The sequence below is a fragment of the Doryrhamphus excisus genome, linkage group LG2 (assembly GCF_037039965.1).
Source record: "Doryrhamphus excisus strain RoL-2023G ecotype Guam linkage group LG2, RoL_Dexc_Guam_v1.1, whole genome shotgun sequence".
Taxonomy (NCBI): Eukaryota; Metazoa; Chordata; class Actinopteri; order Syngnathiformes; family Syngnathidae; genus Doryrhamphus; species Doryrhamphus excisus.
Window position 1 is genome coordinate 16,541,791 of NC_136358.1, and position 23,596 is coordinate 16,565,386.

The following is a 23,596-nucleotide window of genomic DNA, read 5'->3' on the forward strand; positions in this document are numbered from 1 at the left end:
ACGAATAATAAGCCATAATTTGAGAGCCATGTGAGTGACAGAGCAAACTGCGAAGATGACTCCATAAAATGTGTTGTTATTATGTACTGTAGCCTGGCCGTTTGCTAATTATATACCAGTATACGGACGTGCAGTGGCACACCTACCTTCCATGTGTTTTGGGAACGGTACAAAGCATGAGCTTGTACTCCGCCACCATAAGGATAAGGATACTGAGGCCGGAAGCGATGCCGTGTGTTACAGAACTGAATCCAGCTACGTGGCTGCAGTCCAGATTCCCATAAATCCTGTTTGGCATCTCTCTGATGCATCATCCATCGCTCATCTGTGCCGAACGGGAACATCTCTTCAAAATCTGTGAATTAAATGCAATACTTTATTAATACATCCTGAATCAGGACTTGGAGTGTCTTATCTGCTTTACCTTCAATCAACTCAGGGACAGTATCAGCGTGGGAGATCAAAAGGGAAAAAAAAACCCGTCACAGTTTGATTTGTGGGGGTTTTAAGTCCAATAATTCAATTTGCATCCCAGAGTGTGCGGCTGCACCGATTGGATTATACTAACAGGACAGAAATAACAAGAAACACGCAACAGGACGGGATTTAACACGGATCACTTGACCAGTTTGAATGGCGGAGTCGGGTTTTAGACTCGTTCAGGACTTGAACCATCTTTATGTGTCTTTCCGTTGCTAATCCCACCATAAATATTGTTTACGTGTGGAAGGCCTTTCTTCCGCCTGTCACCAGCATCGCAAGAATACCTCCACCAGGGAATGTCTGTCTTAAAATAATGGCGTCACTTTCAGAAATTGTCCATCTTGTCGCATTCCAGTCGGAATGTTTACGTAGGGACAACAACACTTGTGCTTTGTCTTTGTGTGTAAGCGCCTCCACACACCAAGAATATCTCCCATTCCTCCTTGGCCATGCTACCCAGAAGAAAGCTTTCTAACCCGGACAGCATCAGAGCAAGAGCCCTGAGGTGTTCCTGCCTCCAGCGTAATTGGCTATCATTAGCTGGCGTGCTCCATTTCCAATTGGCGGCAGAATGGTTTTACAACGCCGACACATTGTCCTTTGCTTGAGATGCCACGCTTTTATTATCTCATATGTTGTTTTATCCAGCTGTGATACTCAAGGCTTCCTGTTGCTCTGTAGATGACGTGGACAGATAACTGAAGGCCTCCAGGCTCAGGTGGAAGGTGCAAGACCTCTCACGGTGCTTCCGTAGCATCCTGAGGGCATCGCTTCTCTTTGACGAGCAGTAGCTCCTTAAAAACAGCACTTCTGTCTAAAAGAGGTTTTCTGACTTTTTGTGCAGTAGGTCCTCAAAAACATCAGATCATTATTCGTTTGTGTTTTTGTTAAGTCCTCAAAAACAGCAGAATGCTCCTACAATGTAGAGGATCTTTGACTAGTGTTTTTGAAGTATGGCTTTAAAATCAGCATAGCAGTCCCGCAGTACAGAGGATCTTTGGCTGGCAGTACGTCCTTAAAAACAATGTTAGAACAGTGGTGGATCCTCAAAAACAGCATAGTTCTCCTTCAGTATACATGATCTTTGAATAGTGTTTTTGTAGTGTGTTTACAAACAATACAGAGGATCTTTGACTGGCAGTACGTCCTTAAAAACAGTGTTTGTGGTAGATCCTCAAAAACAGCAGAGTTCTCCTACAGTATACATAACCTTTGAATAGTGTTTTTGCAGTGTGTTTAAAAACATTACAGAGGATCTTTGACTTGCATTAGGTCCTTAAAAACAGTGTTTGCCGTAGATCCTCAAAAACAGCAGAGTTCTCCTACAGTGTACAGGATCTTTGAATAGTGTTTTTGTAGTGTGTTTACAAACAATACAGAGGATCTTTGACTGGCATTACGTCCTTAAAAACAGTGTTTGTGGTAGATCCTCAAAAACAGCAGAGATCTCCTACGGTATACAGTACATGATCTTTGAATAGTGTTTTTGCAGTGTGTTTAAAAACAATACAGAGGATCTTTGACTTGCAATAGGTCCTTAAAAACAGTGTTTGTCATAGATCCTCAAAAACAGCAGAGTTCTCCTACTGTATACAGGATATTTGAATAGTGTTTTTGTAGTGTGTTTACAAACAATACAGAGGATCTTTGACTTGCATTAGGTTCTTAAAAACAGTGTTTGTTGTAGATCCTCTGAAATAGTTGTCCTTATTTTATAGAAGATCCTTGACTGGCATTTTTGTAGAAGGTCCTTTAAAACAGATGTGCACACCAGTGATACAGATAATTATTCATTTACGATTTGCAGTAAATTCTCAAAAACAGCAGCATGCTCCTACAATGGAGAGGATCTTTGACTAGTGTTTTTGCAGTATGGCTTTAAAATCAGCATAGCAGTCCCGCAATACAGAGCATCTTGCTGGCAGGAGGTCTTTAAAAACAGTGTTTGTGGTAGATCCTCAAAAACAGCAGAGTGCTTCTTATTTTATCGAAGATCTTTGACTGCCATTTTTGTAGGAGGTCTGTGCAACAGTGATATACATAATTATTCATTTGCGATTTGCAGTAAGTCCTCAAAAACAGCAGAATGCTCCGACAGTACAGAGGATCTTTGAACAGTGTTTTTGCAATGTGTTTTTAAAAACAATACAGAGGATCTTTGCCTGGCAGTAGGTCCTTAAAACAGTGTTTGTGATAGATCCTCAAAAACAGCAGAGTTGCCCTTATTTTATAGATGATCTTTGACTGACATTTTTGTAGGAGGGCCTTAAAAACAGCCGTATGCAACAGTGATATAGATGATTATTCATTTGCGATTTGCAGTTAAGTCCTCAAAAACAGCAGAAAGCTCCTACAGCAGAGGTAGGTAACCTATGGCTCGGGAGCCAGGTAGGGCTCTTTTGATGACTATCTGGCTTTCAAACATTTCTTACCACAATAAAAATGTATTTTTGCTAACATTTTAAAGTAAACCATCACAGAAATGACTGTTAAAAATAATGTTAAAAATCAACAACTTCCTTATGCATTTTAATTTGTCCATCTATTTTCTACTGCAATACGGCCAACCATATCTATCTTTCCTGATGATATTTTCCAGGTCAAACACCAAAACTCGATTATTACTGGGTAATGCGGTAGTCTACCTCGGTCATTGAGATGTCAACATGTAAATATAAACTTTTCTCCTTTAGTCAAATAGCTAAAGCTGCAGAACCAAGCCTTCTGACGAAGATGGCCAAAAGAATGAAATATACTGAGTATGTTGCAAAACTATGCAGCAGCAGAAGTTGCATTAATGGCAGCAAGTATTTGATTTATTGTTTGACACTGCGCTGCTCACGAAAGTGTGCTGGCCACACCCCATCGGCGTGGGGTAGTGTGCCTGGTCTACATAATTTGAGCCCATTATATCTAAAACTGTTGGTCTTACATAAAAATGCACACATTTTATTGCATTCAATGTTTAAAAAAATGTATATGGTTCTCACAGATACACATTTTAAAATATCTGGCGTTCATGGCTCTCTTCGCCAAAAAGGTTCCCGACCCCTGTCCTACAGTATAGAGGATCTTTGAATAGTGTTTTTACAGTGTGTTTAAAAACAATACAGAAGATCTTTGACTTGCATTAGGTCCTTAAAAACAGTGTTTGTCATAGATCCTCAAAAACAGCAGAGTTGTCCTTATTTTATAGATGATCTTTGACTGACATTTTTGTAGGAGGTTCTTAAAAACAGCTGTCCACACCAGTGATATAGATAATTATTCATTTGCGATTTGCAGTAAGTCCTCAAAAACAGCAGAATGCTCATACAGTATTAAGGATATTTGAATAGTGTTTTTGCAGTGTGTTTTTAAAAACAATACAGAGGATCTTTGGCTGGCAGTAGGTCCTGGCATTTTTGTAGGAGGTCCTTAAAAACATTTCATTTGGTCCTGAAGAGCAGCAGAGCACACAAAGCTGAGTTAATAACTTTATTCCTTCTACTAGTTATGTCGTCCTCAAATGCTCTCCCACCCAAGTGGAGACAGGAAGTGAAGAGTATCATCATGTCACAGATGACAACACACACACACACACACACACACACACACACAGCGTCTGCCTCATTAAAAGCTCTCCCCAAAGAACTTTTTTTTTTTTTACATCTCTCCACTCATCATCACCTCCACTCCATCGTCCTCTCATCAAGGCTTCCGTAGCCCACTCGCTCTCGTCCACACTCATCTCGCTTTTGTTGTGGCGTACTCAAGCAGCTATTTACTTGCTTTCTTTTACCGCTAATTCCCTCTCTTTCGCTTAACGCAAGGCTTTTTATTCACTCCGACGTGAGTCAGTAAGCCAACATAATGGTGAGGGGGCACCGGCAGCCTCTATGGCCGTCGTTATGCTCATTATTATTGTATCCGTTTGGTGTGAAGAGCTTAGGTCACCCCTCTGGTCTTGTGTTTTTAAAGCGTTTTTGTCCGTGTCCTTGTTCTGATTCCATTCGCCTCCAAAGAAGATGATGTGGCCTATTAAAGTTGCCGCTTAAGTGCTTTATATTCATGTTATGTCATCTGGTTGGCTTCCTTACGCATAATGAGCACATGGCTGCTGAAAAGGCGTAGGAGGCAGTAGGAAAGCCTTGCTGGGAGATTTCTATTTCATACAAAGCAGCCATTGTTGTTGTATTTTGTTTGTTTCTTTGGTTTCCGCGGCACGGCGGTCGAGTGGTTAGCGCGCAGACCTCACAGCTTGGAGACCAGGGTTCAATTCCACCCTCGGCCATCTCTGTGTGGAGTTTGCATGTAGTTTTGCGGGTACTCTGGTTTCCTCCCACATTCCAAAAACATGCTAGGTTAATTGGCGACTCCAAATTGTCCATAGGTATGAATGTGAGTGTGAATGGTTGTTTGTCTATATGTGCCCTGTGATTGGCTGGCCACCAGTCCAGGGTGTACCCCGCCTCTCGCCCGAAGACAGCTTGGATAGGCTCCACACCCCCCGCAACCCTTGTGAGGAAAAGCGGTAGAAAATGAATGAATGAATGAATGTTTGGTTTCCATTGGCTAATGGGGCAGCTATGTGCCAGCCCTATGAATTCCCAGCAACACGTGTGTCACGTGACCAGGAAAAGTAATATAACTGCTATATAATATTTCAGCAAATTTTATCATAAAAACAAATATTCTGTATTCTTACATTATAATAAACGATGCAAAATATATAGAAATAATTTAATATCAAATAAAGAAACAAAATTACTACAGCTTTTATCTCTTTTTTACTTTATTCATGTGAAATTATGTATTTTTTGGTTTTCTTGTTAAATTATATATTTAGAATGTGCTGCAGGTCCATGAAAAAACAGTTGTGGGCCACAAGTGACCCTCAGGCTGCACTTTGGATACCCCTTCAGTGTTCAGGCGTCATTTTTTGTCTTCCGCAAAACGTTTTGCTCAGTCGGTAACCTTCATCCTCTTTCCTCCCCGTGGAAAACAACAAAAAGGATTGTTTTCCTGTGGACTTTTTTTGCACCAGTCAATCAGATCCATTTTGCGACTTCAAAGAGGCGTCCCAGGAAAAGGCTGCAGACCATGGATGAGCATTCACTTTCACTTTTTGTCGGTTCAAGAGTGCGCGCCACCGCTGTGAGGAGGTTAGTGCATTTGGCCTTTGAAGTGGTGCCTCCGAGCAGACAATGTTTACATTCTTCCTGCACGTCACCCCAACAATACACGCCTCTCTCTCTCTCTCTCTCTAAGGATGATGCCAACCACAGCAGCTTGGCTGCTGATGACATTATCCAAACTACACCAAGAACAATACATTGTTGTTGGATTGTGTAGTGCTGGCTTATGTTATATAATATTATAATAAATGTTTTTATTTTATTGCTATGGTTATTATGGTGAGAAGGTTTAGTTTAGTAGGAACAGTTAAATATGCACAATTTAACTAGAGCTTATTTAATCTTATTATTTTGTTTTATTTGTTGTTTAATTAACTTTTTTTATTGACTGCTTTACATTTTTGACTTTCTTTGTCATTTTATTGTATTTTTTGTCATTTTTTGTCAACATTTTTGTATGGAAGTGGTCAGTTCCCCACGCATTCATTTATTTAATTTTAGCAACCTTTTCAAAAATACACAAAAATTAGTGATATTTATATTACCCAACCCATAAATGTATTTATTTGTTATTTATTTATTTTATGTAAGTTGTAATCATGAGGAATAAATATACAATTTATTTATAATTTTTGAATTATTTTTGGTGCATACGTGCTTTATTACCGGCTGCCTCGTAGCTTGAATTATTCCATTATTATTTTTATTTATTTAAGTTATATATTTTTTTGTTGTTGTTGCAGCACGTTGGCGAGCAGACGTCATCTTCGAACCAACCACAAGATGGTGCTAAATCCCCTCCATGACTTGTCTTTGCGTGTCGTTTGGAATGTGGTTTCCTTCCCTTCCTGTTTGATGGTGTGACATAAATTCCTCGTGTGTGTATGACTTGGCAAATCAGGCATGACTCAGACATGGGTGATGGCCCCAGATTGCAAAACAAATACTGTGTGCCCAGTGCAAAAAACAAAACAAAACAAAAAACCATAAAATAAAAATCTGTGCTGCTGGACCAGTGATGTACGGTCAGGGGAAGCATCACAATGAAAATTGGTTTTAAAAAAAAACACAAGATAAATTTTCATATTTATCCATTTAACTATCATAAATGTATTTTTCTGTATGATTCTAATTGTTTGTAATAGTTTCTTCACATTTCCTGATGAAATCCACAGGGGGGGTTGAACCTACCATCTGAGTGCACTTCATTGAGTGCACTCATATCAGCATTTGCAGAAACTTTCAACACTATGACTTCCTCCAGCCTATGTAATGTATTTAATGGAAATGTGACATCATCATCATTATATATATATAGAGCTAGATTAATATATATTATATATATATTATATATATAATATATATATAATATATATATTATATATATATTATATTATTATATATTATATTATATTATATTATTATTATATTATATTATATTATATTATATTATATTATATTATATTATATTATATTATATTATATTGTATTGTATTGTATTGTATTGTATTATATTATATTACACAGAGAGCAACAAATCAATGCATGAATTTGACAAGATGGAGGCTTACATGTGTATCCAAGCTCAACAGAGGGCGATCTGACTTGTACAACAAAGTATCAGAAACACTCTTCTTTAAGAATCTCTTATCCAAGCAGTGTGACCACATTGCCTGCCAGCCTGCACGATTGGAGAAGCAAACTTCAACGTATTGTAAATAAAATCAGGTGACTTAACATGAGGAAGTATAAGACGCATGGGGAACTTTGAGGAGGAAGATTTTCCTGCTGTGTCATTCTGACCTTGCACGGCAAAAATAAATATAAACCCTAGATATTCCCCTCACCTTGAACCAGTACTGCATGCTGATATTAATTATCCTACTGGGGAGAATACTGTATGTATATACCATTTGCCACATGATTGAATGGGATTAAACCCTCCAATAATAATAATGACACTATTGCCAATTACAATTTTTCCAATATTTATGCTATTTTTCATTATATTTGTTGAAGATAATACAGTAGTGAATATAATATACAGTATAATATACAATACAGTATTTTTCCACTATGCATTATTATAGGCAAGGTAATCTAAGCTTGAAAAGGTGGGTGTTACATAATAACAAGGCAGTTCATCTAATACACTTAATAAGCAGCATTGATGTATTAAAAAATGATATTCATTACCTGTAGTTTTTGCAGGCTGGCTGACGGGTTTCTTCTGGACTTGAACCTAGTGTTTACGTTTTGTGACAAGGATGGGCAAGTGAAAGGGCCCAAGATTTAAACCCATGTGAGTTTCCTCTTTTCGGGCACCTTGGAGCTGGGTGCAAAGGGAAGTGACCCGTATTCTTGACCCAAATAGTGATGAGGATGATGACTCCGGCAAGTCATGGTGCCAGTTTGTTGTTTCCTTTGCACGAATCACATGTTTTAGTCGCGTTTTGTATGTTTGGGGCATCTCGTGATGGCACGACATGGTCCTCCAATCAATTCTGAGTCTCCTGTGGTCGCCGGGTTGACAAAAGCAAACGAGAAAAGCACTCGGAGAACGCAGACCTCCGCCATGGTTCTCCCATATTGTGATTTATATTTAGACCCTTGATGAGGAAAACGGGCTGCATGGCGGTCGAGTGGTTAGCGCGCAGACCTTACAGCTCGGAGACCCGAGATCAATTCCACCCTTGGTTTGCATGTTCTCCCCGTGCATGCGTGGGTTTTCTCCGGGTACTCCGGTTTCCCCCCACATTCCAAAAGAGTCTCAACATAAACGCCAAGTTAATTTGCGGCTGTACGGTGGAAGCGTGGTTAGCGTTCATGTCTCACAGCTAGAAGACCCAAGTTCGATTCCACCCTCGGGTTTCCTCCCACATTCTAAAAACATGCTAGGTTAATTGGCGACTCCAAATTGTCCATAGGTAAGAATGTGAGTGTGAATGGTTGACATGAAGACAGCTGGGATAGGCTCCAGCACGTCCCACAGTAGAAAATGAATGAATGAATGAATGAGGAAAACCATTACCAATTGGATTCATCATGATATCAACATTAGTTCAGTTCAGTTCAGTTCAAATTTTCCGTAATAATGGATATATACTAGATCTAGCTTCATAGTTTTCGAAAATACAAGTACCCACTCCAGATTCCACAGTGTTTGGTATTTTGTCGAACCTGTAATTTTTCATGCACAAATACCAAAAATGGTCCTATCTCGCAATAATAAAGAATCCTTTCAAAAAAACCCCGAATCCAGACGGTGATCCAAAATGTAATCAGTTCTTCCATCCTCAACCATATGCTGGAGCCTACCCCAGCTGATTTCAGATGTGAAGGGCGGGGTCCAATTAAGCTAACATGCATGTTTTTGGAATGTGGAAGGAAACCCAACTACAAACTACACACACAGAAATACCTAAACGAAGATTCGAACCCTAACGTCCCCCAATCTCCTGACTGTGTTGCCAACATGATAACCAATCAATAACCATGTGGTCATAGAGAGCTGTTTTCCGATGCGAACTTCATTCATTCATTTTCTACCACTTATCCTCACAAGGGTCGCGGGCATGCTGGAGCCTATCCTAGCTGTCTTCGGGTGAGAGGCGGGGTACACCCTGGACTGGTGGCCAGCCAATCACAGGGCACATATAGACAAACAACCATTCACACTCACATTCATACCTATGGACAATTTGGAGTTGCCAATTAACCTAGCATGTTTTTGGAATGTGGGAGGAAACCGGAGTACCCGGGGAAAACCCACGCATGCACGGGGAGAACATGCAAACTCCACACAGAGATGGCTGAGGGTGGAATTGAACTCGGGTCTCCTAGTTGTGAGGCCTGTGTGCTAACCACTTTTCACCGTGCAGCCTGGGTTAATACATTCATTTATTCATTCATTTTCTACCGCTTATCCTCATGAGGGTCACGGGGGTGCTGGAGCCTATCCCAGGTGTTTTCGGGCGAGAGGCGGGGTACACCCTGGACTGGGGGCCAGCCAATCACAGGGCACATATAGACAAACAACCATTCACACTCACATTCATACCTATGGACAATTTGGAGTCGCCAATTAACCTAGCATGTTTTTGGAATGTGGGAGGAAACCCGGGGGTGGAATCGAACTCGGGTCTTCTAGCTGTGAGGCATGAACGCTAACCACTCGTCCACCGTACAGCCGCAAATGAACTTGCCGTTTATATTGAGACGACATGCAGTTGCATGTTGTTGTCAGCACTAAAAAATAAAGGCTTGACTTTCAAATTTTGACAGCAATGTGACTTTGGCGGTCCTACCGTCTTCTGCATAATGATGGCCATGAGCACGTCGTCATCCTCCACTGGTGTTGATTGTGTTTGTTCGGCTGATGAAGGAGCAATATGGAGGAGGCTGGATGGGCACTCGTCCATCGCCTGTAAAAATAGCATACTCTCTCTCTCTCGATGAGGAACAAACAGCCGAGTGTGTGTGTGTGTGTGTGCATATTGAAAGGCACTTCATTAGTCGCTTTTCTTCCGGCAGTCTCGCCTCTGAGAGAAGTGTTCAATCAAGCCCAAAAAGTGATCAGAGGAGATGCCCCTTCTTCTCACGCGCACTTCACAAAATGTGTTATTTTAGAGCGGAAGCACTTGAAAAATACACCCATGCACAGCTTAGTGATACAGTGGAACCTTGGTTAGCGTCCGCCCTGGTTAGCATGTTTTTTTGGTTTATGTCAAAAATGTACGCCGCAATTTTTCCTCGGTTTTTGTGCATTCTCCATTTAGTTTAATTTGCATACGTCTTGTTTTCATTCATTCATTCATTCATTTTCTACCGCTTATCTTCACGAGGGTCGCGGAGATGCTGGAGCCTATCCCAGCTGTCTTCAGGCGAGAGGCGGGCTACACCCTGGACTGGTGGCCAGCCAATCACAGGGCACATATAGACAAACAACCATTCACACTCACATTCATACCTATGGACAAATTGCTAATTAACCTAGCATGTTTTTGGAATGTGGGAGGAAACCGGAGTACCCGGAGAAAACCCACGCATGCACGGGGAGAACATGCAAACTCCACACAGAGGTGGCAGAGGGTGGAATTGAACCTTTGTCTCCTCGCTGTGAGGGCAGCATGCTAATCACTTGTCCGCCGTGCAGCCCCTGTCTTGTTTTCATTTATTGTTAAATAGATTTTTTTTAGATTTGATAGATTTGTTTTCTGCATGTAAAATATAATTGTAGAACTGTAAAAACATGTTTTGGGCTAATATTTTTGGCTTTTTGTAACGTTTTAATTGGATTTACATGATTTCTTATGGGAAAAATGTAAACCAATTTTATTTTTTGGTTCTATTTGGCAAAATAAGATGTTTTTTTTACTGTTTTGTCGACCCCTTGTGGCCATTAAATAGCACATGTCGTGATTTATTTGTTGAGAGGGGGATCATCGTCTTCAAATGCAAGGTCACATGACCTTTTCCTCTTCTTCTAATAGATACCTTTGCCTGCAACAAACTCTAGAGAGCTCTGGAATCAAAAACACGGTCTTGTGGCTGTGTCTTCGTCTTCCTGTTCGTCTTGGTTTACCTGCGGCTCTTTGATGGCGACAGTGTTTGATTCTGGAAGCCACTTTGACAGTTTGCAGGCCCGTCTGAAGTCAGATCAGAGGAAGCGAGGAAAAGGCCTGAGAAACAGACGTCCAGCAGGGGAGAAGATCAGAGGAGTTGGGAGGGGAGGGCTTTCAGCAAGAACCATTGTGAGGTACACAGCACACCATCTCCTAGAACTTCTGCCTTTGCATGTTTAAAAATTATATATATATATTTCACTTTTCTCATCAAGTCTTATCTTGTCCTCAGAGCTGTGAGGTTTTATCTGATTTGAGCCAAAGTGTAGTCTTGATTTAGAAAAGGAAGAAAAAGAAAAGAAGCAGTGATACATTGTACTTTAATGTGGCGTAAAAAGAAGTGCAATCAGGTCAAATGATCACATGACGATTAAACCATGTAACTTTTACTAATTATTTAGTAATATAGCACTTTTAATTCATTTAGTTTTTAGTGTGTATATTGTTTATTTTAGTAATATTTTGTTTTTTTGATTAGATTGATATAGTATTGTTACAATCTTATTATTTATAATCACGAGCCTCCTGTTACCATGCATTATTTGAGGTAATGTCTCCCTCTAGTGGTGATATTTGGAAGTACATATGTTAGATGTATAGTAAACTGAACAGGCGTGATAAATCGCATAATCATTTATAGTATTTCAATTTATGTTTAATTTATGTTCTTTTAATTAATCCGGGTGGCGTTTACGGTTGCTTTTGTGTGTTTATTTAAGTGGACTCTCCGCTTGTCACTGATTTCATGCCTCGGGCTACCTGCGAGACATGACCAATCGATCGATGATGCCAGCCTTTTAATACTACACCCGTAGCGGAGGAAGTCACTCGTCTTGAAGAAGAAGAAGCAGCAATGGCCACGTCCGTGAAGTTGAGTACTGGTGCACAAATGCCCATTGTTGGTTTGGGGACCTGGAAAGTGAGTGCTCTCCTTCTAAAATCGTTCGGTTGAGTGGGAAAACATACTTCCGTTTTCTGATTACGCAACACAAGATGTACATATGTCACGCGTGTCGATCTTTCTGTGAAAGTACACTTTAGTATATACTGTATTTCATAAGGATGTATTTTTAGGAATAAAACCACTCTGTGCACGTTGTAAGTGTATAAGTGTTGGTGCTGTGTGTGTTTGTGGCTGTGTGTGATTGTATTTTGACGTGTTTGTAGCTATAGCTAACAGACCTTAGCTAATTCGACAACATTAGCCTCCATGATTTATTGTCGTGGCTGGCGCGTGCTACAATAATAGCGAATTAGTTCTGCCTTTAAAGGCCTTGAAATGTTAAGATGGACAATTGTACTGTACAGTGGACAGTAAATACTGCTCTAGTGGTGGTATTTGCGATGTACTTAGTTTGATGTGGAAGTGACAGTGTTGCTAGGTAGAAAACGACAATATTTTGGGCATAATTACCAAAGACATAGACATAGATAGACGCCGCATCGATTGCTGTACGTCAACGTCGCTGCTACTTTGGATGCTAACTGACTGAGCTGTGATTTTTTTTTTTGTAAAAATGTGATTGTGGCTGTTTCCCAAGAATATTAGCGTGTGTGTCATTGTTCAGTCATTTTAGATTAAAGCTAAATGAACTATCTTGACGTTTCCACAATGGCACTAAAAACTTTGTTGACATTCCCTTCCAATAACAAAACAAACTCCAGGCTCACATCAATAGCATTAGATGTTCTCTCCTAATTTGTCTGTGTAAACATCTTGGGAGTGTCATACCTTCGGGCAATACAGTAATGTTGCATTCACTGTGGCATCATTGGTTAACAACTATATTTTGTTTTCTCTCTTTACTAGTCTCCTCCTGGAAAAGTGTCAGAGGCAGTGAAGGCAGCCATCTCTGCAGGATACAGACACATCGATGGGGCATATGTTTACCAGAACGAGGTTGAAGTCGGCGAAGGGATAGCGGCGGCAATCAAGGATGGAGTGGTCAAGCGGGAGGATCTTTTCATTGTTAGCAAGGTGAGACTTTTTATTGTTTTGTATACATAAAGCTAATTTCTGTGCTGATTCAGCATGTGGACTGTATGTTGTGATGTCCTGTTTTTTTGCTTTTTAGCTTTGGTGCACTTTCCATGACAAATCCATTGTGAGACAAGGTTGTGAGAAAACCCTGAGTGACCTAAAACTGGACTATCTGGACTTGTATCTGATGCACTGGCCGATGGGATTAAAGGTAAGCACTGCAAACTGTTTGTTTTTTTAATCCTTCAGTAATGTCACAGTTCAGTTTTGTTTATTTCGACACAGGCTGGCAGTGACCTTTTCCCGACGGACAGCGCCGGTGACTCGATTTCTGATAATTCAGACTTCCTGGATACATGGGAGGTAACTTCATGAAATAATACAGTACACAAAACACCGTTTAGAATACTTATGAGCTATTAATCGAACTGGGCAGCTCTAGTACGGAGCCCTGTGAAGCACCTTAGTTGTTTTCAGTGGATCGCAACACGGGCGACTTCACCTCTACTATGCAGATTTTTGTTGTTTTTAGGGAATGGAGGAGCTGGTGGATGCCGGGTTGGTCAAAGCGATTGGGATCTCCAATTTCAACCAGGATCAGATCGAACGGATCCTGAACAAACCGGGACTTAAATACAAGCCTGCTACCAACCAGGTATATCTTCTTAAAACATACAGTTTCTATTTCCATAAGTACAACTCAGTCCTTTGGTCTCTGAGGAAAGAGAGGCCCTAATTCCATTATCCTGTCTACAAGAAGGGAAATCAGTGATTTGCCATTGCAATTGTCTGTTGCTGTTTACACTGAAGGAAGGCTAATTAGCTTAGCCCTTTGTTTACCATCAATCTCTTGTCAAGTATTAGATTGAAGCCTTCTGGCCTTCGGTTGTTGTACAAATCATTGCAAAGCATGTGATCCATTATACGATGCCCAATAACGTATACGCTAATACGTGTACCCGAAGGTGGAGTGCCACCCATTCCTGACCCAAGATAAGCTGATCAGCTACTGTCACTCCAAGGGAATCTCTGTGACTGCGTACAGCCCCCTCGGCTCCCCTGATAGACCCTGGTAGGTTTGCCTAGTGCGTCTCTTTAATGCAGCATCACAATATGGCAATCCCGAGGCATTGATGACGTTCTGATACATGACAGGGCTAAGCCAGATGACCCATCCCTTTTGGAACATCCCAGCATCAAGGCGATTGCTGATAAGTACAAGAAGACACCTGCTCAGGTAAGGCGTCAATATATATTTTAATGTGGTGGGCGTTGATGTGTGAAGTCCACTTTCTAGGTCCTGATCCGCTTCCACATCGAGCGGAGTGTAATTGTGATTCCCAAGTCGATCACCCCTCACCGTATCCAGGAGAATTTTCAGGTAACGACAAAAAACGTTTTTTTTTTTGTCATGCATTTTTGTTAAAAAAAATCATATTTACAGGTGTTTGACTTCCAACTAAACGAAGATGACATGAAGACCATCTTAGGATTCAATCGCAACTGGAGAGTCTGCCCCTTTCTCATGTGAGTTTGTCTATAAAAATAAGTAGCACATTCACTAATTTATGTCATTAATTACGTTGATATTTATGTGTAATTAATGCATGCCAAGCCATCCTTCTCTGTAATGACAGAGATGATGCTCTTCTATAACTTTATTCTCACCTCAACACATCAACAGCAGTTCAACTCCCAACACCAAATGTCTACCTCTAAATCACAAACACATCTCTAGTCCTCCTCGGAGCGACACTTCCTTATTGTCACATGACGACAGCGAGGACTCTGAACATAACAAAGTCTTTATTATGAGTTGAGTATTCTTTATAAGGTGACATCATCAGTCAGTTAGATTGAGTACTGACCATCTGCGATTTCCAATGAGTTGACAAGGCTCATGATTGGCTCCTGTCAAGTAAAGCGCTACCTGGGCCTCACAAACTTGTGTATAATAATAATAATAATAATAATAATACATTTTATTTGTATAGCGCTTTTCAAAATACTCAAAGACACTTTACAGAAGAACGGAGTTGAATAAAAGCAAGTAAACAGAGTAAAAGATACATTAAAATACAACATTCATTTGTTAATACACAGTTAAAACATGAGTCGGGGCGGGGCACAGCAGTCCCGAATAAAAAGTTTAGACATTAAAAGCAGATTTAAAGAGGTGGGTTTTTAGTTGTTTTTTGAAAGTGGGAAGGTCAGGTCAAGCACGGAGTGAAGAGTTCCCAAGGGTGGGGGCAGCGATGGAGAAGGCTCTGTCACCATATGCCATAATATGCCATGTAATGAATGATATGGACACATATGGCTTAAACACCGGAAACTACGCTAGATAGATAAGTGTCTATTTGTTTATTAAATACAGTAAAAGGCCATGTTTCACTCATCGCTGCAAATGGTGATTAATTGAGATTATTTAATTTGATAGGAGATTAATTTGTAATCATTTGACAGCCGGCTGCACGGCGGTCTAGTGGTTAGCGCGCAAACCTCACAGCTAGGAGACCAGGGTTCAATTCCACCCTCGGCAATCTCTGTGTGGAGTTTGTTCTCCCCGTGCATGCGTGGGTTTTCTCCGGTACTCCGGTTTCCTCCCACATTCCAAAAACATGCTAGGTTAATTAGCGACTCCAAATTGTCCATAGGTATGAATGTGAGTGTGAATGGTTGTTTGTCTATATGTGCCCTGTGATTGGCTGGCCGCCAGTCCAGGGTGTACCCCGCCTCTCGCCCGAAGACAGCTGGGATAGGCTCCAGCACCCCCCACGACCCTCGTTAGGATGAATGAATTTGACAGCTCTTCTAAAAATGACTTGTTTCATTTGGTTTTTGTACAACACTGTTTTGTTTTTTTTGCTTCCAGCAACAAGAAGCACAAGGACTACCCTTTCCAAGGTGAATTCTGACCCGGAGAATTCCCCAAGCGGTTGCTGGAATGTCCTATTCAAGGCGAGCCGCTTTATTGTAGCACAAACACATTACTGTTACACGTGGCCTTAAAAAAGCTGCCTTCCATCACCTATTTTCAACCCCAAAGATTCACAAAAGCCATTAATTCTAGTTTGAGTCTTTTTTGTTGAAAATAAATAAATAGAAGCACTCCTATTTTGTAATCCGTTTTTGATGATCGGTTTTATCTCGGACTAACAAAATGCTAGCACTTGCCATTGGTATGAAATCACTTTTTTTTTTGCCTCTCTCATGTGCCAAAGTTGCCCAATTTATGATTTTAATAACCAAGAACAATCAACTAAATGTAAATAGAAAAGCTAATTCGGAAAATCGCTCTTAATTGTGAGCATGCTACAATAAAATCAGTATAAGAAAGATGCAAAATGTGTGTAATCATTTTTGGGGAAGAATGTGTTTATTGAAGGATGCATCACAACACCAGGAATTGATATATTCATTTCACATATAGACGTAGTATATTTAATACTGACCCACATTGTGCAGCAAAACGGCTATGATACAATTAAATAAACTTTATGAATCTATAAAAGTGGATGACCCAGTGGCTAGCGTTAGTATTCAGCATTCAGTGGATAATCTTTGTGTTTTGAGGCCCTGTTGAGAAAAGGAAAATAAGGCAAGTTAAGACATCATTGCTGACTGAGGTTCCTCTGTATCTGATTTGTGGCCATTTTGACCTGATATCTGCTCACCATAACATTGGGAAACCTCTCCAATTCTTGTTTAAACTCAGCAGGCTCTTCATGTCCTCCTCATTCAGCTCAAAGTCAAACACCTAAATAAGAGAAGATTAAGTTTAAAAAGCAGGAAATGTGACTCCTTCCTTTTTAAATGTAGTTCAAATCTGTCCTAAATGTCCTTACATCATCTCCATGTAGTCATTGATCGCACCGATGGGAGTGTAATCAATGTTCTGCACCCCGAGCCACAAATTCATTTCAGCACCACAAATGTCCTTCGGGGCTGCATGTTCTCATAGTCCTTGTACTGTGACCAAACTATTTACACACTGCGTTGTTTAGTAGGTGACAGCGTAGTAATTGAATTAATGTGGAAAGTGTTGATTTTAGAATACAAAACATTTAGAATGCATAGCAACAAACAAGTAAGTTTGAAAGAGTGTTTAGATATTGAAGATTTTATTCATATCGATGTTCCAATCCATTTGACTTTTACGCCATTCTGACAGACAGGCGCCATCTGATACCACATCAGAAGGTGGAAAATGAATTGCCAGGTCGATGATGTTCCTCACATTCTGCATACAGTTCATACAGAGCAGCAGAAGGTGGGGAAAAAAAGGTAGGATTTTACAGTTTGATGTTGGGAATACCTGAAGGTTCTCCTTGATTCGATGGGGCTTCACAGACTTGGCGATGACGGTCACGTTACGTTGAATATGGAACCTTATTAGAACCTGGAGGGCGTAAGTTTAGTGGTTCTCAATTTGCACTTCACAGAGATGAATGTTTTTGGTCCATTGGGAACGTTAACTAAGTATGATCATTCCGAACTGAAACGTATTTGGGTTCTCTTGGGAAATCGATGTAGGATAAACTAACATCTGTTTGAATTTAGCCTGTATTGCACTATATTCAGGCTTTGCTGCCAGGGTGTCCAAAGTGCGGCTTGGGGGCCGTTTGTATGAAATTGGCCTGCAGCACATTCTAAAAATATAACAAAAACATTTTTAAACTTAAAACTTAAAAAAACTTTAAAAAAAAACAGCTTTATTTCTTTTAATAAAGTCAAATATTCTATCATCTATCAAGAAAATGACCTAATTTTATAAGAATAATATAATAATGTCATTTTCATTGCATAAAGTTGAAATATTAGAGATAGATTATTATTTTTAAAGTACTAATATGATGAGAAACAATCAAAACAACTGATAAAAATGCTTGGAAAAAAGTTTTTTTTATGTTAAAAAGCAAATAATGTCATAGTTACAAGAAGAAAAAAGAAAGCTGAAGTCGTTGGGGGAAAAAAAAACAGAAAAAATTGCCGTAATTTTACGAGACTAAAGTCACAATATATGAAATTAGCCTTCAGCACATTCTAAAAAATAACAAAAACATTTTCAAACTTAAAAAAACAGCTTTGTTTTTTAAATAGTCAAATATTCTATCATCTATCGAGAAAATGAACAAATTTTATAAGAATAATATAATGTCTTTTTCATAGCATAAAGTTGAAATATTAGAGATAGATTATTATTTTTAAAGTACTAATATGATGAGAAACAATCAAAACAACTGATAAAAATACTTGGAAAAGGGTTTTTTAATGTTAAAAAGAAAATAATGTCATAGTTACAAGAAAAAAAAACAAAGCTGAAGTCATTGGGAAAAAAAATTGTCGTAATATTATGAGAATAAAGTCACAATATTGAGACAAAAGTGTACATTTTGCTAGAATAATAATATTATAATAATATATTATAATAATAATATCTTTTTATAATTATTTTATTGTATTTTATTTTTAAATTTATTTATTATATTTTATTTATTATTATAATATATATTTATATATATATATTATTTTATTGTATATAATTTTAATAATATGATGAGGAAAAATGTCATTTTGGTAGCATAGAGTTGAAATATAAAGGAAAAAAATGGTTAAAGTTGTATATGACAAACAAAAGTTATAATATTATGGGATTAAAGTCCCAAAGTGGGCCTTGCATGCTTTAATTTTCCTATATGTGACCTTCCGTGCAATCATTTTGGAATGCCCTGCCTTACCGCATTGATGTTGTATGTGTGATTCTTACCTGTGCTGCAGTCTTCTTGTACTTTTGAGCAATTTCCTTGACTGTAACATCCTCCAGGAGCGAAGGTTCATCTGCAAATGCCCTTGGAGTGAGAAAAATAGTATGAGTTGACGTTGAAAATATTACTAGGTTTGATTTCAGACATTCATACTCTTCAAAGCAAAGTCTTTTTTTTTTATGTAAAATCTCATAAAAGGGAATCTGGTGTCCTACCATGGTCTGTCCGGGGACCCTAGAGGACTGTAAGCTGTGACGGAGATGTTCTTTGAGTGGCAATAATTGATCAGTTTCTCCTGGTTCAGGAATGGATGACACTCGATCTGCGAGCATATACACGTTAAATTCGTCGTAATTGTGCACATATTTCATGACTTCCTTGTCTCGGTTTGTAACCTGGTTTAAGACCGGCTTGTACTTGAGGCCCGGCTTGTTGAGTAAATCCTCGATTTGTTGCTTGTTAAAGTTTGACACGCCGATAGCCTTGACTAAACCGGCGTCCACTAGCTCCTCCATAGCCTGTTCAACACATATCAGTTGTCACATCACATTTGTTTATTTATTTAACGCTCGTGTTGTGCGATGAGACGCTCCAGTTACCTCCCACGTGTCCAGGAAGCTGCTCCCGTCGGGAATGACCTGCTCGTGTTCATCCAGAGGGAAAAGCTCATCCCCGGCCTGTACGTTTTTATAATAATAATCTTAAAATTAGAATGTTTATTATGTAGATTCTTTATTTTGGTGAATTCAAACCTTGACGCCCATAGGGAAGTGCATGAGATACAGGTCCAGGTAGTCCAGTTTTAAGTTGCTGAGAGTCTTCTCACAGACCCTTCTTACCAGCGATGGAAGATGGAAGGTGCACCACAACTGTAGAAAAACCACATCAGCACAGCTTAGATGAAAACGTGATGATGCATGAATAATCAGGTGATTATTAGGTGTGTTTGTTATGATATGCTGTGATGTATCCGCCATTTTTTTCATTCATTCATTCATTTTTTACCGCTTTTTCCTCACGAGGGTTGCGGGGCTGCTGGAGCCTATCCCAGCTGTCTTTGGGCGAGAGGCGGGGTACACCCTGGACTGGTGGCCAGCCAATCACAGGGCACATATAGACAAACAACCATTCACACTCACATTCATACCTATGGACAATTTGGAGTCGCCAATTAACCTAGCATGTTTTTGGAATGTGGGAGGAAACCGGAGTACCCGGAGAAAACCCACACATGCACGGGGAGAACATGCAAACTCCACACAGAGATGGCCAAGGGTGGAATTGAACCCTGGTCTCCTAGCTGTGAGGTTTGCGCGCTAACCACTAGTCCGCCGTGCCACCGCCCTTTTTTTTTTTTGTCATTATTATTGTTGGTTAATTTTGTGATCACTTACCTTACTAACGATGAATAGCTTTTCCCTCGTCACATTTCCTTGCTCAGTCATAGCTTGAATCCCAGCACCGACTTCGTCCTCGTTTTGGTACACATACGCAGCATCGATGTGCCGGTAACCCGCGTTTATGGACTCTTTTACCGCCTCAATGACGTGGCCTGCCTCGGCCTACGGAATACACAAGAACGCAAATTCTTAAACCATGAAAGCATTCATTCATTTTCTACCGTTTTCTACCTAAGAGGCGGTGTACACCCTGGACTGGTGGCTAGCCAGCCAATCACAGGGCACATATAGACAAACAACCATTCACACTCACATTCATACCTATGGACAATTTGGAGTCGGAAATTAAGCTAGCATGTTTTTGGAATGTGGGAGGAAAACCCACGCATGCACGGGGAACATGCAAACTCTACACAGAGGTGGCCGAGGGTGGAATCAAACTCAGGTCTCCTAGCTGTGAGACCTGCTTGCTAACCACTTTTTCCACCATGCAGCTAACCATGAAAGCCTTTTTTTTAAATTTCTCGAGACATACATTTTAAAAAATCAGCCTTTTTATCAAATGCAGTTAATATAATAATATTATTAAAATGTGAGGCTTACCCTCCACGTCCCCAGACCCACAAAGGGCATCTCTGCGCCATTGTTGAGGGTAATGGCAGGAATCACATTGGACATGGTCTTCAGCCTCACAGCTGCAGGAATTGAGGAGGTGATAGCGGTGCATCCACAATACACTCATGGGAGTGGCGGTGCTATTTATTCAGACAAAGGGAGGGCTGACCGGGAGGCGGAGATAAAGATGAGCTATTAACAAGACATCATGAAAAAACAACACTTAAGACAGTTAAGTTTGTGTAATTAATAGGCCATGTTTTGTTGTTATGATTCTATTCCAATGATAAAATTGATGCATGTTTGTGAACCCAATCTCATGTACCTTTAACTTTATTCATAGTTACTCATTTTGTCTCATGGATGTGTAGCTGGAAAGGAAAAAACTGTTAAATTGGGTTATTCTCCGTGTATGTAAATGTTATTGTAGTGTCCATTGATGTCATGAGGGGACGTTATTGGGTGTTGCGAAAGCAGCCATTTATATCATATATAATAATATGATATATTTTATTACCTCAGGAGACGGTAACTTCATGTCTTTGGCATTTTGGTTGACCTTTCTTTTTTTGTGACATGGAATCCCGTGGAGAAGCAGCTGAAAGGCCCAAAGGCAAACCAATCCCAAACATCCTGGGTCATGTGAGCACCTATGCTCATTTGCAATGTTTCATTCTTTTGTTTTGTTGCATTTACCCTCTCCAATTGCTATGAAAATCGCTACAGTGGCCATAGCATCAATGCGGTGGGTTTTGTTTGCATTGCACAGTGATTGGTAATGCTAGGCAGGGCTAATTTAGCGTGTTGTTGTCAAAATGCTGCATGCTCTTACCAACACCATACCAGTCACAAGTTTGGACGCACTTCCTCATGTTGCTGAATGCGAAAGTGTATCCAAACTTTTGAAGGGTAGTTTAAAATGCAGTGTGTGGTGTCATAAAAACACATGAAAAATGCCTTGAAATCATTTGAAAACGAATAAAAATTATGTGGCAATTACACAAAAAACAAAAATCTCATAAGAATTCAGATAAAAAAGCCCAGGTAGTACAGGTATATGGCAGACTGTTGAGGTAGTCAGACTGTTGAGGTTGCTATGATGTGTAATCATTAATTACCGTATTTTCTGGACGATAAGTCGCTCCGGAGTATAAGTCGCACAATGCCAAAAATGCATAATTAGGTAGAAAAAAATATATATAAGTCGCACTGGAGTATAAGTCGCATTTTTTGCGGATAATTTATTTTACAAACTTGACCAAAACAGACATTACATCCTCTTGGAAGGCAAGTTCTAACAATAAAAGAACACATAAGACGCAAAAACGCATAAGAAATGCCTTTAAATCTTTTGAAAACAAATAGAAATTATGTGGCAATTACACAAAAAACGAAATTCTCATAAGAATTCAGATCAAAAAGCCCAGGTCAGAACAACGTTATAATAGAGGCGTAGCCTGCCATGATGTGTATTTGTTAATTTCTGTATTTTCTGGACTATAAGTCGCCCCGGAGTATAAGTCGCACAAGGCCAAAAATGCATAATTAGGTAGAAAAAAACATATATAAGTCACTCTGGAGTATAAGTCGCATTTTTTGCGGTTAATATATTTTACAAACTTGACCAAAACAGACATTACATCCTCTTGGAAGGCAAATTCTAACACTAAAAAATAGAGAACAGGCTGAAAGTGTAAGATGTCCTAACACAAAAATTCATTTATAATTCATTTATAAGTCTCTCTGGAGTATAAGTCGCAGGAACAGCCAACCTATGAAAAAAAGTGTGTCTTACGGACCGGAAAATAGGGTACATCCAAAAAAGTGTACGTAATTGGTAAACTACTTTTCACAGCCCTAATTTGTATTGGTTACTTTCTCCGATGTGCTAAGAATTCAAAATAATACACAATAAAGAATACAAAATAGCCTAAAAACTTCAACTCAAGAACAGTAAACTGACCAGGACAGTACAATTCAAGTTGTCTAAAGTTTTATTACACGGTAGTTAGCTTCTCTTGTCTTTTTTTTTTTTTGTAATTCTCATGGCATTGAATCAATCGCAAATGGGACAGCGCCGAGAACTCGGTGCAAGATCCTGTGTATTTATCCTCTAAAAGAGGAGGCATGCCCATACAGAGACATGAGTTTTGCTCTTTTGTGATGTCAAATAACAATTGTTGGGATGTAATGGAGTGGGGCCTCTGCCCGCCAACAGTACCCGTCTGGGTGGTATCACCTTTCTCAGCGTTCCAATCAGATATAATGATTATCATGGACCCACCAGAAACCCAAAGGACAGCATTGTTCATTCTGTTCAGTGAATGGCTTTTTTTTTACTTATCTGGGTCAGCCTATGTCGCTTTCCTGTGATTATGTCGCTACTACTATACAACATGAAAAAATTATTTTTCTTATGCTTCACAAAAAAAGTCAATTTGATCGACTTGATACACAAAAGATGTTTGTTTTGTTTGTTTATGTTTATGTTTTGTTTTCGTATCCTAGCATATCGTGAGAAACCTGGATATTCCCAGCCATAATCATAATACAAAATACATCTAATTCATGGTTGAATTGCTGAGACAAATACCCGTTTAAACATGAC

The 23,596-nt window shown here is 39.6% G+C and overlaps 3 protein-coding genes across 4 annotated transcripts in view; 1 reads left to right on the plus strand and 2 right to left on the minus strand.

Moving 5' to 3' along the window:
• Positions 1-7,836, minus strand: part of tfec (transcription factor EC) — a 37,813-nt gene extending 29,977 nt beyond the window's left edge. The window contains exons 1-2 of the mRNA XM_078798963.1: positions 7,797-7,836; positions 147-355 (exon numbers count right to left, since the gene is read on the minus strand). Of these exons, the coding sequence (XP_078655089.1) occupies positions 147-344 (198 nt within the window). The 5' untranslated portion in view covers positions 345-355; positions 7,797-7,836. The remainder of the gene's footprint in view (positions 1-146; positions 356-7,796) is intronic.
• A 4,150-nt stretch (positions 7,837-11,986) lies between these two features.
• On the plus strand, positions 11,987-16,760 carry LOC131132078 (aldo-keto reductase family 1 member B1-like). Of its 2 annotated transcripts, none has more exons than XM_058077319.2 (10): positions 11,987-12,143; positions 13,035-13,202; positions 13,300-13,416; positions 13,491-13,568; positions 13,738-13,860; positions 14,171-14,277; positions 14,361-14,442; positions 14,503-14,586; positions 14,650-14,732; positions 16,081-16,743. In XM_058077319.2, the coding sequence occupies exons 1-10, from the start codon at positions 12,078-12,080 to the stop codon at positions 16,121-16,123; spliced, it is 951 nt and encodes a 316-aa protein (XP_057933302.2). In that variant the 5' UTR covers positions 11,987-12,077; the 3' UTR covers positions 16,124-16,743. The 2 variants fall into 2 exon arrangements, with proteins under 2 accessions (XP_057933302.2, XP_078655108.1); XM_078798982.1 differs by lacking the exon at positions 11,987-12,143 and adding an exon at positions 12,304-12,322 and having other exon boundaries at positions 16,081-16,760.
• LOC131132077 (aldo-keto reductase family 1 member B1-like) lies at positions 16,605-21,091 on the minus strand. Its single transcript, XM_058077318.2, has 10 exons — positions 20,977-21,091; positions 20,368-20,535; positions 19,726-19,842; positions 19,573-19,650; positions 19,369-19,491; positions 19,189-19,295; positions 18,976-19,057; positions 17,524-17,607; positions 16,883-16,965; positions 16,605-16,784 (listed from the first exon to the last, which is right to left on the minus strand). Exons 1-10 carry the CDS (start codon positions 21,049-21,051, stop codon positions 16,742-16,744), a joined length of 960 nt encoding a protein of 319 aa, XP_057933301.2. The 5' UTR covers positions 21,052-21,091; the 3' UTR covers positions 16,605-16,741.
• Between the last annotated feature and the right edge of the window lie 2,505 nt (positions 21,092-23,596).